This window comes from Oncorhynchus keta, chromosome 34 (genome assembly GCF_023373465.1).
Source record: "Oncorhynchus keta strain PuntledgeMale-10-30-2019 chromosome 34, Oket_V2, whole genome shotgun sequence".
Taxonomy (NCBI): domain Eukaryota; kingdom Metazoa; phylum Chordata; class Actinopteri; order Salmoniformes; family Salmonidae; genus Oncorhynchus; species Oncorhynchus keta.
Window position 1 is genome coordinate 36,246,820 of NC_068454.1, and position 16,828 is coordinate 36,263,647.

General features: G+C 41.3%; 2 protein-coding genes and 1 long non-coding RNA gene across 3 annotated transcripts; all 3 read left to right on the top strand.

The window, feature by feature from the left end:
- Window positions 1-6,931: 6,931 nt before the first annotated feature.
- On the top strand, window positions 6,932-11,379 carry LOC118366489 (claudin-10-like). Its single transcript, XM_035749113.1, has 5 exons — window positions 6,932-7,290; window positions 8,669-8,830; window positions 8,908-8,989; window positions 10,618-10,722; window positions 10,814-11,379. The coding sequence occupies exons 1-5, from the start codon at window positions 7,071-7,073 to the stop codon at window positions 10,962-10,964; spliced, it is 720 nt and encodes a 239-aa protein (XP_035605006.1). The 5' UTR covers window positions 6,932-7,070; the 3' UTR covers window positions 10,965-11,379.
- Window positions 11,380-12,023: 644 nt separating this feature from the next.
- Window positions 12,024-14,177, top strand: LOC118366490 (claudin-10). The gene is made up of 5 exons (XM_035749114.2): window positions 12,024-12,416; window positions 12,653-12,814; window positions 12,906-12,990; window positions 13,094-13,204; window positions 13,368-14,177. Exons 1-5 carry the CDS (start codon window positions 12,185-12,187, stop codon window positions 13,564-13,566), a joined length of 789 nt encoding a protein of 262 aa, XP_035605007.1. The 5' UTR covers window positions 12,024-12,184; the 3' UTR covers window positions 13,567-14,177.
- Window positions 14,178-14,316: 139 nt separating this feature from the next.
- LOC118366491 (uncharacterized) lies at window positions 14,317-16,681 on the top strand. The gene is made up of 3 exons (XR_004821964.2): window positions 14,317-14,854; window positions 15,062-15,208; window positions 15,776-16,681. It is a non-coding gene; the product is annotated as an uncharacterized LOC118366491 (long non-coding RNA).
- The last annotated feature ends 147 nt before the right edge of the window (window positions 16,682-16,828 follow it).

Sequence of the window (16,828 nt, forward strand, 5' to 3'; positions counted from 1 at the left end):
CTCGTAGAATTTTTTAAAGAATAAAATGGGCAAATTTGGCACGATCCAGTTGTGAAAAGCTCTTCGAGTTACCTAGACAGAGTCACTTCCAAAGGTGCTTCTACAAAGTAATGACTCAGGAGTGTGAATACTTATGTATTTCATTTTCAATAAATGTGTAAGAATGTCAAAAATCATGCTTTCACTTTGTCAATATGGGGTATTGTGTGGTGGGTGAGAAAAAAATGCATTTAATCCATTTTAAATTCAGGCTGTAACACAAAATGTGGAATACGTCACGGGGTATGAATACTTTCTGAAGGCACTGTAGGTAGGGATAAAGTGATTGAGCAACAGGATAATAAACAGTAACAGCAGCGTATGTGATGAGTCTAACGAGTTAGTCTAAAAACAGTCAATGCAGATAATCAATAGCTATCCGGACAAACTATTTAGCAGTCTTATGGCTTGGCGGTAGAAGCTGTTCAGGTTCTTGTTGGTTCCAGACTTAGTGCGTTGATACTGCTTACCATGCGGTAGCACAGAAAACAGTCTGACTTGGGTGGCTGGAGATTGACAATTTCTAGAGCCTTCCTCTGACACTGCCTGGTATAGAGGTCCTGGATGGCAGGGAGCTCGGCCCCAGTGATGTACTGGGCCATAAGCACTACCCTCTGTAGCACCTCGCGATTGGATGCCATACCAAGTGGTGTACAGCCAGTCAAGATTCTCTCAAGGATGTAGCTGTAGAACTTTGAGAATCTGATGACCCACGCTGAGTCTTTTCAGCCTCCTGCAGGGGATGAGGCATTGTCATTCCCTTTTCACGACTGTGTTGGTGGTTGTGGACCATGATAATTATTTAGTGACTTGGACACTGAGGAACTTGACTCTGTCAACCTGCTCCATTACAGACCCTTTGATGTGGATGGGGGCGTGCTCGGCCCTCCGTTTCCTGTCGTCCACTATGAGCTCCTTTGACTTTCTGATGTTGAGGGAGAGGTTGTTGTCCTGGCACCACACTGCAAGGTCTGACCTCCTCCCTGCAGGCCGTCTCATCGTCGTCAGTGTACAGGCCTATCACCGTCGTGTCGTCGGCAAACTTGGTGTTGGAGTTAAGCGTGACCAAGCAGTTGTGGGTGAACGGAGTACAGGAGGGCTTAGCACCCATCCCTGAGAATCCCCCGTGTTGAGGGTCATTGTGGCGGATGTGTTGTTGCCTACCCTCACCACATGGGGGCGGCCAGTCAGGATGTCCAGGATCCAGTTGGAGAGGGAGGTGTTTAATCCCAAGGTCTTTACCTTTATGATGAGCTTGGAGGGCACTATGGTGTTGAAAGCTGAGTTGTAGTCAATGAATAGCATTCTCACAGGTGTTCATTTTGCCCAGGTGGAAGTGTAATATAGATTGTGTCATCTATGGATCTATTGGGGCGCTATGCAAATTGGAGAGGGTCCAGGGTGTCTGGGATGATGGTGTTGATGTGAGCCATGAGAGATTGGAAACCCAAATTGGTCTAATCAGACAAGTTCTGGCCTAGTTTAGATCTTATCTGTCAGAAAGATATCAGGTTGTCTCTGTGAATGGTTTGTCCTCTGACAAACTGTAAATTTCAATGTTCCTCAAGGTTCCGTTTTTAGGACCACTATTGTTTTCACTATATATTTTACCTCTTGGGGATGTCATTCAAAAACAATGTTAACTTTCACTGCTATGCAGATGACACAAAGCTGTACATTTCAATGAAACATGGTGAAGCCCCAAAATTGCCCTCGCTATAAGCCTGTGTTTCAGACATAAGGAAGTGGATGGCTGCAAACTTTCTACTTTTAAACTCGGACAAAACAGAGATGCTTGTTCTAGGTCCCAAGAAACAAAGAGATATCCTGTTGAATCTGACAATTAATCTTGATGGTTGTACAGTCGTCTCAAATAAAACTGTGAAGGACCTCGGCGTTACTCTGGACCCTGATCTTTCTTTTGACGAACATATCAAGACTGTTTCAAGGACAGCTTTTTTCCATTGCAAAAATGAGAAACTTTCTGTCCAAAAATGATGCATAAAAATTAATCCATGCTTTTGTTACTTCTAGGTTAGACTACTGCAATGCTCTACTTTCTGGCTGGCTACCCAGATAAAGCACTAAATAGACTTCAGTTAGTGCTAAATACGGCTGCTAGAATCCTGACTAGAACCAAAAATAAATATCATATTACTCCAGTGCTAGCCTCCCTACACTCCTGTTAAGGCAAGGGCTGATTTCAAGGTTTTACTGCTAACCTACAATGCATGACATGGGCTTGCTCCTACCCATCTTTCTGATTTGGTCCTGCCGTACATACCTACACATACGCTAGTCACAAGACGCAGAATTTATAAGCAAACAGCTGGAGGTAGGGCTTTCTCCTATAGAGCTCCATTTTTATGGAATGGTCTGCCTACCCATGTGAGAGACACAGACTCGGTCTCAACCTTTAAGTCTTTACTGAAGACTCATCTCTTCAGTAGGTCATATGATTCAGTGTAGTCTGGCCCAGGAGTGTGAAGGTGAATGGAAAGGCTCTGGAGCAAGGAACCACCCTTGCTGTCTCTGCCTGGCCGGTTCCCCTCTCTACACTGGGATTCTCTGCCTCTAACCCTATTACAGGGGCTGAGTCACTGGCTTACTGGCAGTCACTGGTGCTCTTCCATGCCGTCCCTAGGAGGGGTGCGTCACTTGAGTGGGTTTCAGTCACTGACGTGATCTTCCTGTCTGGGTTGGCGCCCCCCCTTGGGTTGTGCCGTGGCGGAGATCTTTGTGGGCTATACTTGGCCTTGTCTCAGGATGGTAAGTTGGTGGTTGAAGATATCCCTCTAGTGGTGTGGGGGCTGTGCTTTGGCAAAGTGGGTGGGGTTATATCCTGCCTGTTTGGCCCTGTCTGGGGGTATCATCGGATGGGGCCACAGTGTCTCCTGACCCCTCCTGTCTCAGCCTCCAGTATTTATGCTGCAGTAGTTTGTGTCGGGGGGCTAGGGCCAGTCTGTTATATCTGGAGTACTTCTCCTGTCTTATCCGGTGTCCTGTGTTTAAGTATTCTCTCTCGAATTCTCTCTTCTCTGAGGACCTGAGCCCTAGGACCATGCCTCAGGACTACTTGACATGATGGTTCCTTGCAGTCCCCAGTCCACTTGGCCGTGCTACTGCTCCAGTTTCAACAGTTCTGCCTGCGGCTATGGAATCCTTACCTGTTCACCGGATGTGCTACCTGTCCCAGACCTGCAGTTTTCAACTCTCTAGAGACAGCAGGAGCGGCAGAGATACTCTTAATGATCTGCCTTGAAAAGCCAACTGACATTTACCCCTGAGGTGCTGACTTGCTGCACCCTCGACAACTACTGTGATTGTTATTTGACCATGCTGGTCATTTATGAACATTTGAACATCTTGGTCATGTTCTGTTATAATCTCCACCCGGCACAGCCAGAAAAGGACTGGCCACCCCTCATAGCCTGGTTCCTCTTTAGGTTTCTTCCTAGGTTTTGGCCTTTCTTTCACCTGCATTGCTTGCCGTTTGAGATTTTAGACTGGGTTTCTGTATAGCACTTTGAGATATCGGCTGATGTAAGAAGGGCTATATAAATAAATTTGGTTTGACCAGCCTTCCAAAGCATTTCATGGCTGCAGATGTAAGTGCAACGGGGCGATAGTCATTTAGAGACTGGTTACCTTGGCGTTCTTGGGTCTGCTTGAAACATGTAGGTATAATCCATGATAGTTTAAAAGCCCTGCCACATCCGACAAGCATCAGATCCCGTGTAGTATGATTCTATCTTGGTCCAGTGTTGACACTTTGCCTGTTTGATGGTTCGGAGAGTGTAGTGGGATTTCTAAGCGTCTGGATTAGTGTCCCTGCTCCATAAAAGTGGCAGCTCTATTCTTTAGCTCATTGTGGATGTTACCTGTAATCCAAAACTTCTGGTTGGGATATGTTCGTAATGTATGTTCACTGTGGGGACGACGTCGTCACACTTATTAATTAAGCCTGTGACTGTGGTAAACTCCTCAACGGCGTCAGATGAATCCCAGAACATATTCCAGTCTGTGCTAGCAAAAACAGTCCTGTAGCTTAGCATCTGCTTCATTGGACCACTTCCATATTGAACGAGTCACTGGTACTTCACAAATGAATCCATTATCTGTATCAGGCCTTGTGTGCCGGTGTAATTGCAGGTGAGTTTACTACTCTCCCCTCAGCAGAAGAGTCTCTCCAGCAACCCAAACAGACAAAGACAATCTACACACAAAATGTGCATCTGTATTTGGCTTGCAGCAACATTCAAATGAAAGGCTCTAAACCCTTACCAACCTGAAAACCCCTTTTAAATAGAAATTCCTATCCAATCAGATTCCTAACTCAGATTGAGCCCAGGTGTGATGAATTACATATGCCCATATGTGGAGTTCCTGCTAGGCCCATATCTGGAGATCCTGATAGGGCCCCAATGCCCAGATATGGAGTTTCTGTCAGGGGCCCCATTTCAACATGAATTTGACCCAAAAAAGACAGTCAGCTCATGGCATTTGCATTTGGGTTAATTTAATTAATGTAATGCATAATGTATTTTCATGATATAGCTTCCTGTTTCCTGTTCCAGACATACATTTTGGGGGGTTCTTTCTGTAACACATATACATTGTATAATAGTGAGTTTATAGCCTATAATGTTTCTTTAAGTTCAAACGAAAGGTATTTTTACCCTAATGCTGCATTCATAAACAAGTGGGAAGTGGGAATTTACCACATACAAATGGCAGAAAAATCACTTGAATGCCCTTCGAACAATACTATCTATCGCATCTTAGCCTATGTTGCTCTGACATTGCTCATCCATATATTTATATTTATACATTCTTATTCCATTCCTTTACTTAGATTTGTGTGTAGTAGGTATTTGTTGTGGAATTGTTAGATATTACTTGTTAGATATTGCTGCACTGTCAGAACTAAAAGCACAAGCATTTCGCTACACGCACAATAACATCTGCTAACCATGTGTATGTGACCAATACAATTTGACTTGATTTGAACTGATAATTAATAGGGGAAAACTAGTATATCATTCCTGAGCTCCAACTTCTCCCACATGTTGACTTCTGACATCGCCTACTAAGTAAATTACCTTGTTAATAGAATTTTCGACAGTTAAATGTAACAAGAAAACATGATTTATAAAAAGCAATCTATTAATATGGTTTCTAAAATCTATAATTTGTTTACAAGCATTATAGCTGTACTTTTGGTTTATGGTTGACACAGCTTGATGGCCATTAGCCAATCGACATTTCTCAACGAGTTCAAAGCACGTCAGTGCATCCAACTGGTTTTTACGACTTCACAACTGGTAAATTCCCACCTCCCACTTGGTTATGAACGCAGGAAGTTTATTTTTCTCTTAACAGCAATCGTTTACTCGTAACTGGACTTTGTCACATTACTCATTGTCTTATGGCTTACTGATTGTCCTATATATTTTTTATGTTAATATGATACTTCACTTCACTCAAAGACCAAATCTGGAGAGCACAAAAAAAGACAAAAAATAAGACAAAATAAAAACCTTTTAAAAATGTGCCTTTTTTTAATACATAACCATCAGTTGACTTTATTCTTTCACTATGGGCCATGTCTCTCCATCTCTTCTCGGTAAATGGTGTGAGGCAAGACGTCCTAAGTGTAAATCATTTCTGTGGAACACATGTCCCCTGTGTAATTTGCTTGCTTGGGGCATTTTATTTCTTCTAATTTTTTTATCTGCTTAACCCTTTGAAGAACCCTTTTGGGCTCCAGGTAGAGCCTTTTGGGTTCCATGTAGAACCCTTTCCACAGAGGGTTTTTACATGGAACCCAAAAGGGTTCTTCTTTTGGAACCCTTTTTTCTAAGAGTGTACTAATCATAGACTCGAATGTAAAGCTGACATTTAAATGAAGCTTATTTGGCATATCATGTATCTGGACAGTTGATGGTGTCTACAACAGTCTTAGCTATGCATTACAGAGTTCTATGTGCAGAACTGATGTATTGAAGCATGATCATCTTTATAAGTCATCCATTTGTTAAATACAGGAAATAAACTAAAACTGCAATATTTAAAACACACAACAGAAACATTTGAATATCCAAGAATAATAGGCATTGTACTGTACAGTATATCATAAGTATTCACACCCCTTGGATTTCTTCACATTTTATTGTGTTACATAGTGGGATTAAAATTGATTTAATTGTAATGTTTTGTCGACAATTTACACAAAATACTCTTTAATGTCAAAGTGGAAAGAATTGTATTTTTTTATATGAATGAATCTGGCCTCTTTCTAGAGCTACGACCTGAAGATCAATGACATCATCATGATTCGACCTGGTCTTTCTCCGAGTTCTCAGTTGTTTTGAAAGCACCATGAATCCAGATAATGCCAGACTTTGATGACAAAATTTTCCCATGAAGGACCGCCGCGCCACCTTCCTGTTCAAGTGAGCACAGCACAACAAGGTGAGCGCAAAAAATGTATTGTATGCGTAGGTTGTTGTGACAAGAGTCAAAAGTGGCTGAATGATGATCCCCCTTTGAGATGCACGGGGGCTTTCAGGCTGGTTGTGCCTGTTTATGTGCCTTCATTAAGTTACCGGCCTATAAGTTCTAAATGTTCTGAATCATGTATATTCATCCTCTTGTTATGTGAGCCATCATGAAGTCATCATGAGACATTTTGACACATGACTGTTTCCACTGTCTTTGACCATTTTGGCACAGTTAGCTGCCATCAACTCTATCACAGTGAGTGACGTGTGAGGTGAGGGGGTGGAGGAAGGTAGACACCATTGGTCAGTCGATAATGAGGGCTAAACCCCTCCCTACTGAATATAAAACAGTCCAGGACATATTAACCATCAATCCCACCATGGCCATTTAACCTGGGTTACTTCTCTAGAGCCCACGCTTGGGATTGTCTTCAACAATATTCATTGGCCAGTGGACCATCAGTCACACCGTTACTCTTTTGTCTGAAGATCTTACCAACTTCAGTAGAAAGCACTCTATTGTACACAATGAGTAACATGGTGACAGAGATTTTGGCCTTTATTCTCACCACGTCTGGCTGGGTCCTGATCTCCTCCACCATACCCACGGATTACTGGAAGGTGTCCTCTCTGGATGGCACGGTCATCACCACAGCTACCTTCTGGTCCAACCTGTGGAAGACCTGTGTCACTGATTCAACAGGAGTCTCCAACTGCAAGGACTTTCCCTCCATGCTGGCACTGGACGGTCTGCTCAAAGTTTATTTCTTGTCATTGGGAAAGGGTCTTATAGCAGCTGCTTTGCAAGCTTAAGAGGGCCTACTTGCCTATGGTGATACAATACACAGCTTTTAAACTGTAAGAGCTCCATATTACTGTGATTTCTAATGCCCTCATTGTGTAAAGGTATAGTTATTCCCATTTTTTTGATCCAGTTGATCAAGTTATTACATCTTAATGCATTCATTATGCATGGACTAGTTGTAAAAGCCTGTTACATGGATTGTACTCAACTTCATGGATGCTAATGAAAGTGTAGTCTTCAGGCTAGCAGTGTTTCAGCATCTGGTCAGTGTGTCTCAGATGAGGGTCAGTGGATCTGCCACATCAGTGTAACTGTGCCACAGTTCAATTTCAAGCTCATTACTTGGAAAGAGAAGGGCTCATTACTTGGAAAGAGAAGTGCTCATTACTTGGAAAGAGAAGTGCTCAGAGCTTGCCAGTGCTAATAGATTTTAGGGGAAGGTACAATGCAGGTTTTCTCCCAGGGACAACTCATCTACCTTCAGAAATGTCAATGTTTAGCCTAACTTCATGGGAGTTGAAGGCTATAAATTAGATTTACTGGGAGCTTGGGGCTTTCTGCCATGGTTGGATAATTTCTGGGGTTTTACCACCAAGCTAATATTTGCCTGTTAATCACATCTCAAAGGCAGCTCCAATTTCAAGACTACAAAAAAATATATGCTTTATTGTCACATACACCAGATAGGTGCAGTGAAATGTGTTGTTTTACAGGGTCTGCCATAGTAGTACGGCACCCCTGGAGCAAATTAAAGTTGTGCCTTGCTCAAGGGCACATCGGCAAATTAGCATATCTCTTTACTAAATAACAATTACTGGTTATGCTTACAAATGATTGTTTATTCATACTGAACCAATTTGTTGCTTGCACAGTTAGCTGAGCAAATGAAAAGTGAAGTCTAAGCAAGCCTAAATATCTTACATTGAGTGATAATTCACTTAAAATGTGTCTTTTTTACTACCAAGCTACAATATTGGCAAGATATTTTACCTTAATAAGACGATTAAGGTAAAAAATCTTGAAATAAGATAAATTACATGAATTAAGCCTTTTATTGGTTAAAATAAGCACAATTGTTAAAATAAGCAAAATGATCTGCCAATGATAATTTAGCTTTCACTTTTTGATGTGTGGTAATTCTGCATGGTATGTTGGTGTAATGAGATGGGGAGGGCATTGGGGGAAATGGCTGGGGGACATTTAGCTATTGGGAACGCTTCGACTATGCTTACAACTACAGTTGACCATGCATCAAATCAAGAAGCATGGCCTAAAGGTATGTGTAACAGATGTCTGACGTGGTCGACGCTTGTTCTTCCAGGCTACATCCAGGCCTGCCGGGGTCTGATGATCACTGCTGTATGTTTGGGCTTCTTTGGTGCCGTCTTCGCCTTGGTTGGAATGAAGTGCACCAAGATTGGGGGATCAGACCAAAGCAAAGCCAGGACAGCTTGCATCGCCGGAGTCAATTTCATACTCAGCGGTAACTATCATGTCACAGCCATTGATGGACAATACTGGCATAGTCTGCAGCACTGAATGCTCCTTTCTTCTCTGCAGGTCTCTGCTCGTTGTCTGCATGCTCCCTGTATGCACACAGGATAACATCTGAGTTTTTTAACCCCATGTTTGTCGCTCAGAAGTGAGTAACTCGTTTGATGTACAGGATCAGACATACAGTGCCTTGCAAAAATATTCATCCCCTTGGTGTTTTTCCTATTTTGTTGCATTACAACCTGTAATTTAAATGGGTTTTAATTTGGATTTCATGTAATGGATATACACAAAATTGTCCAAATTGGTGAAGTGACATTTAAAGAATAACTTGTTTCAAAAAATGATATATAAAAAAAACAGAAAAGTGGTGCGTGCATATGAAGCCCCTAAATAAGATCTGGTGCAACCAATTACCTTCAGAAGTCACATAATTAGTTAAATAAGTCCGCCTGTGTCCAATCTAAGTGTCACATGGTCTGGCACATGATCTCAGTATATATACACCTGTTCCGAAAGGCCCCAGAGTCTGCAACACCACCAAGCAAGGGGCACCAACAAGCAAGGGGCACCACCAAGCAAGCGACACCATGAAGACCAAGGTGCTCTCCAAACAGGTCAGGGACAAAGATGTGGAGAAGTACAGATCAGGGTTGGGTTATAAAACATGTTGAACATCCCATGGAGCACCATTAAATCCATTATTAAAAAATATGGCACCACAACAAACCTGCCAAGGAGGGCTGCTCATGGACCAGGCAAGGAGGGTGTTAATCAGAGGCAACAAAGAGACCAAAGATAACCCTGAAGGAACTGCAAAGTCCCCCCGGCGGAAATTGGAGTATCTGTCCATAGGACTACTTTAAGCTATACACTCCACAGAGCTGGGCTCTACAGAAGAGTGGCCAGATAAAAGCCCTTGCTTAAAGAAAAAAAATGAGCAAACACGTTTGGTGTTCGCTAAAAGGCATGTGGGAGACTCCCCAAACATATGGAAGAAGGTACTCTGGTCAGATGAGACTAAAATTTAGCTTTTTGGACATCAACGAAAACACTATGTGGGAATGTTTTTCATCGACAGGGACTGGGAAACTGGTCAGAATTGAAGGAATGATGGCTGGCGCTAAATACAGGGATATTCTTGCGGGAAACCTGTTTCAGTCTTCCAGAGATTTGAGATTGGGACGGAGGTTCACCTTCCAGCAGGACAATGACCCTAAGCATACTGCTGAAGCAACACTTGAGTGGTTTAAGGGGAAACATTTAAATGTCTTGGAATGGCCTAATCAAAGCCCAGAACTCAATCAAATTGAGAATCTGTGGTATGACGTAAAGATTGCTGTATATCAGTGAATCATCCAACTTGAAGGAGCTGGAGCAGTTTTGCCTTGAAGAATGGGCAAAAATCCCAGTGGCTAGATGTGCCAAGTTTATAGAGACATACCCCAAGACAGTTTCAGTTGTATTGCTGCAAAAGGTGGCTCTACAAAGTATTGACTTTGGGGTGGGGTGAATAGTTATGCACACTCAAGTTGTTTTTTGTCTTATTTCTTGTTTGTTTCACCCCAAAAAATATTTCACATTTTCAAAGTGGTAGGCATGATACAAACCCCCCAAAATAAATTAACTCCAGGTTGAAAGGCAACAAATAGGAAAAAATGCCAAAGGGGGGGGTGAATACTTTCACAAGCCACTGTACAGCAGTGACCCACATGATCATGGATGAAGTAATGCTGCTGTTAAATAACTAGTCTCCTTTGTTCCCCTGTTTTCCAGGTATGAACTGGGGGTTGCCTTGTTCATTGGTTGGGCAGGATCTATTCTTTGTATTCTGGGAGGGGTGATACTCTGCTTCTCAATAGCAGATAGTTCCACTACAAGGTAAGTCATAAAGTTCAATAATATGTAATGATATTTGGTAAATTACATTATTGGTTTACTTAACATTTTTCTCTCTCTCCTCTCCCTCTAGTCACACAGGCTATGCCTACAGAGGAGCTACCTCTGCCTCTAATGTTTCTTCTCACCCTAGAGGGCATGCACAGCCCATGAGCCAGAGGCCTCCACCAGAGTACAGTAGCTCTTCTAGAGTACAGCACTTTGATAAGAATGCCTATGTGTAAGGGATGATAGGACAAATGCAGAACCTGAACAGCGGCATGGTCTCGAGAGGCCAATATACTGCCATACCAGTTAAAAGGAGGAGAAAGAATGTGTTACGTGACTGGCTGGCCCATTGTGTCACAAATTATGACAGATCAGAAAGAGATCACTTTATATTGGAGTTGATCCCCATGTTCACCTATTTATGACAGCACTAATTTCTAGTCCAATGGAAATCAGAGCTTTTTTGAGTTCGTAGGAGATTTGCTGAGATTTGTGGCTCTGATATTTACTTTATAATAAAATGTGAGCCTTCTGGTAGACCTACGCTGTGAATCGAAATAGTGTCAATAATAACCACTTTTCTGTACAATTGTTGATTTTTTAAATTTTATTTTTTGATAATTGTTTGACATTAAAGTGAGGATGTGAACTGTTATATTGTCTTGTCTTGCCTGTCTCTTTATCTGCTAGACACACATTAAAATGCTGTTAATCTTTAATGACAGACCATTTAAAACTATGTTTAACACCGACAACATCATGTTTCTAACCTACCATTGACATAACCATAAACTACAGCATGTTTTATAATCAACATATCTTTGAGGTCACTTTTGGAAAAGTGTTATCCAGTTACAGTACCTCTTGTATATTTAAACAACTCATTATTTACAGTCCAATTTCAACTGGCACCTATTTCAGAAAATCCTAAACAACTTGTATTTAGCCTATTATAAAATCATGTGTATTTGTGCTTGTTTCAAATAATCCTCTCTCCCTAAAATATGATGTAATTACTATGCCATTACAATAGTACAAAGTGAATTACTACCACTAAATATAGAAAGTCTATAATATATGTTTTTTCAGAATATTACATATTAAATTCAACAAAGGGTTTTACCAGCATGGCTCAAATGAAACACATGCCCTTTGTGTAAAGCTGTCAGTGATGTGATTAATTTCAAGTTGGACCCACACTCCTTACAGTTTACAGTAAACAGCTTACATCATGGTTTTGACAACAGAGTCCACATCAACACTCTCCTATACACACACACCATGTCATCCAGTCCAGAGAGACATGTTATCACCTACTGAAACAAGACAACAAGCACCAACATCCTACAGCAGTCCCGGCATCACGTGTGTCCTGAGTCTCGAACCCTCACGCGCACCTCTTCAGGAGTGCCTAGGAGCAGCAGGTTAGCACACCCATCCTTTCTCATCTGGAACCATGAGGAAAAGGCTGATCCAGGTTTCTGGTTTCCTGATCTCAACGCTGGGATGGCTTTTTGTACTTTGTACTATGGCAATGGATTACTGGAGGATCACCCAGATAGGTGGCCAGGGAGGTTCATTCATTATCAAGGTGGCCTGGTACTGGTCCAACCTGTGGCAGGACTGCTTCACAGACTCGACAGCAGTCACCAACTGCAGAGACTACCCTGTGCTGTGGTCTGTCAAACGTAAGAACATTGTTCAAACATCTGACTTTCTGGTATATTAATTACATTGTAGGATCTCTGCAAATTGATCACCATCCTGTTGCATTATTCCATACTCAAAAATGACTTTGAATTCTTGAGAGCTTGTCGCGCTTTTCTAATGGAAAGAGCAACAACAAAAACGTTGTGCTGATCGATGATATGTTGACTCATATCTTCTCCTTTTATTTAAAAAATATATATATATTATTTTACAGCTATCGTCCAGGGAGTGAGAGGCCTGCTGATGTGTGGACTAACCCTTGGGTTTTTTGGTGCAATATTTTGCTTTGTTGGCATGGAGTGCACTTATATTGGAGGAGGGGGAAAAAACAAGGATATGCTTTTGTTCGCTGGATCCGTATTTCACTTTGTCGGTGGTAAGTACTGTCCATGGTATGTTCATTTCTCCAGATGACTTGTTTTTTCCCCATCAACATTTCCAAGTATGACTGAAACCTCTTCACACAGGTGTGTCAGACTTAGCTGCATACTGCTTATACATCAACAAAGTCGCAAGGACAACTTTTACTCAATCTTCGCCAGGAATCCTAAAGTAAGATTAATATTTCAAATAATCTGTTTGAAATTAAAAATATAAATTAACAGCTGCACATGTTAGTAACTGTACTGATGTATGCTTTCTACTATTTTCTAAGGTATGACTTAGGACCTCCCATTTTTATAGGATTGGTTGGGTCTTTCTGCATCCTCTTAGGGGGCATTCTCTACGCTGTGACTGTATACAAAGTCCTATTCCCTAAAGCAAAGTAAGAAAACTGTTTTGAACAAGTCATTTGATCAGAATGATAGATATTCATTATATCTCTGAACGGTAAGATCCCATCATTCTAGTGTGCCATCATTGTATTGCATTCATTGAATAATGAGAACAATGAGAAATATGTTTTACTATGTGTCTCATTATTTCAGAGTGGTGCTCGCCCATGGTGGTCCTAGAACACGAACATACATGGCCTCTCGGGCCGGAGGCAGAACCCTTTACACTGGATACTACAGACCACCCAGACAGTACAGATCCTACGGCTCAGGGATAACCAGCAGCTCTAAACTCACTAGGATCTCCCAGATAACACCTGAGAAGCTGTCAGACAGAGATGCTTTTGTGTAGTGGCATTGGCTACAGTACTAGTTCCAGACAATGTGTTTGTAAATACCATTAAGATAAAGTCTATTAAGGAAATTGTGAACATTGTTTTTTCCCCAGCTACATTATTTGATCTAGTCTTTTCAGGTCAATTTTCATTTGATCACTCTGTTGTTGAAGAGAATGTTCCTGCACAGAAGGAAATGCTAATTCTAGTGTATTTGAGGTTTTAAAAGGTTTCTAAAGTTTGTCATTTCCATGTTAAAATGTCAGATTTGCTTTATCATAACTAAAAATGTATCAACGCCGACAAAAAAAGTCCATTAATTTCAATCCACATAATAATTCACATTTCCTGTCCCTGCAGGATTATTTTCCTGCTGTTTAACTGGTCAAATTAAGATAGTATTGCTATGTATTGTATTGCTATGCCATAGGTTTTAATTTACAAATCTGCCACATACTGTTAAGCATATCTGTTTTCTGTCTGTATGATTGATACACCCAGAAAATATGAGATTCTGTGAAAGTGCTAAATGACTTAAATGTAAATGTAAATGTATGACATGAGAAGGATCTTTGTATGCAATTATGATATGTTTGATATTTTGATGAATATAAATACAACTTTGGATATACAATAGAAATAATGGAGTGATTATTGCAGACACAACTATTTCGTAAAACCTCTAGTGCAGACTGAAACCTATAAGGAAAATCATGGCAAAGCCATAACATGAACACAACCTGTGTTTTTAGGCCTATACGAAACAATGTTGGTAGAATCCTGGATATTGTACCAATAACAAACATGGCATGCCCTCATGGGGAGAAAAGTCATCGGTCAGCATACACCTGGCCTCTTTTTCCATCAGTTTGGAGAGAGGAGGTGTGATGATATACACAAAGACACGCTCTCAATGCGTTGAGGAGGGGTGGGGGTGGTGGAAGAAGGTGAGCCTTCATTCTCCCGATAGCTCACAGTTCTCAGTTTGAGTTCTGAAAGGGACGGCAACAGCTCAACTGTCATTACTTGGCTTTCTCCCTCTGCCTGGTGTCTGTTGCATACAGAGAGGCAGCAATCAACTACAGAACAGTAGCAATGTGCATGGAGATTGGCTGCTTAGTGCTCTGTGTGAGTGGATGGATCCTGGTCTGCTCTACAATGCCACTGAGATCTGGACCTGCTCTGAGGTAGACAGCATCGTTCTGACCACTTCAAACTACTTCTCCAATCTCTGGAAGGACTGCACTTCTGATTCAACGGGAGTGTTCAACTGCAAGGGTATCCCATCAATGGTCGCATTGAACTGTAAGTGAACAATTCAAGTGGATGAAGGAGTCTTTTTTTAAATGATAGCAGTATGTCAAAATAATGAAACTGCATTAGGTTCATTGAGAGGTAAGAGGAAAATGTACTCCGGTATCTTAATGCTGTACAACAATGGATGAGGTATTGTGCAGTAGTGAATTGAAAGGTTTGTGACTAAACCATGGTCTCTTTGTTCCTCCTGGACAGGGGGCATCCATGTGCTCCGGGCTCTGATTATCACCTCTATTATCTTTGGATTCTGAGACAGGAGGATCTTCTGCACTAAGATAGGAGGATCTGAGATTACAAACGCAAGTGGGACTTTTGATGGATGGATTAACTATCTTGTGTCTGGTAAACATTTATTTTTGTTGATGTTGATGTGGTTATTCTGATCATTGGGTTCCTGGGTGAACTCAAACAGTTGAGTTGTCTTGTTTCAGGGTTGTGTTCCATGACTGCATTCTCTTATTATGGAAACAAAGTAAGAGCAGAATTTCAGGATCTCAATTTCAGGGCACAAGAGTTAGTAAACATTTATCAATTCTATGTAGATCCAATACTTAAACTGGCGTTTAGATTTGTACTCAGTAATATATGAAAACACGTCACAGCTATTATAGTATAAGGGAGGGACATGGAGTTGTAAACAATGAAAATGAATGACACACCTTCATGGTATTTTTAAAAAATCAGATACTAATAGGTAAAGAAATCAAAGTAGGTGTTTCCATTGGATGTGGAGGCTCGAACCTACTGGTCGTTGGGGGCCTCATTTGCAGTTTCTTTGCACATAAGGAAGGGTGTCAATCAAGGTGTGTTTTATAGATTTTATTTTTTAAATGACATGCTCTAGATTTCAAATCATGTGCCTAATTAGGGTATCTAATGATGGTTCCATCTCCAATCCAACCTTCACAGATCAAAGAACAAACACATGCCTGTCTACAAGTTCCCTGATAGCTACATGGCACCTCCATCTAAACAGAGGTACCTACCTGTGTCAACAGAACTCACAGAGGGTGGAGAGAGCATAAGACCAAGACCAGCAGTTAGACTAGGAGCATAAGGAGCAGCAGCAAGACACCCTCCAGTTTGAACACGTATGTGTTGTGACCTGCAGTTTGACATTTGTAAAAAAACAAAAAATAAAATAAAAACATTAAGCTCTTTCTATGAGACTGACCAGGTGAAAGCTAAGATCCCTTATTGATGTCACTTGTTAAATCCACTTCAATCAGTGTAGATGAAGGGGAGGAGACAGGTTAAAGATGGATTTTTAAGCATTGAGACAATTGAGACATGGATTGTGTATGTGTGCCATTCAAAGGGTGAATGGACAAGACCAAAGATTTAAGTGCTTCTGAACTGGCTGTGGTAGTAGGTACCAGGCACACCGGTTTGTGTGTGTCAAGAACTGCAACGCTGCTGGGTTTTTCCATGCTCAACAATTTCCTGTGTGTATCAAGAACGGTCCACCCGCCATAGGACACCCAGCCAACTTGACACAACTGTGGGAAGCATTGGAGTCAACATGGGCCAGCATCCCTGTGGAACGCTTTTGACAGCTTGTAGAGTCCATGCCCTGACTAATTGAGGCTGTTCTGAGGGCAGAAGGGCGTGCAACTCAATATTAAGGTGTTCCAAATGTTTTGTACACTCATAAGATATTTGTATTGTATTCATATATTGCTTTGAAGCCTTAAACTCTAAATTACACTGTGAAGGTATTAATCAATGGTCAACTGTTTTTCCATTGTACGCTTTGTATTGCATCCCATGTCCTGAAATGTATTTTATATGTGAATAAAAGATCCCAAACATTGATCATATGTTCCAATCATTCATAACACTACCTAACCTAAATCGTACTTGATTTCCATTGCACCCCGTATCAATAAGCATCATCATCAGTTTAGGCTACAGCAGAGACAAATATTTAATTGTTGGCTGAGCCTTCTATTCAAAACCGTG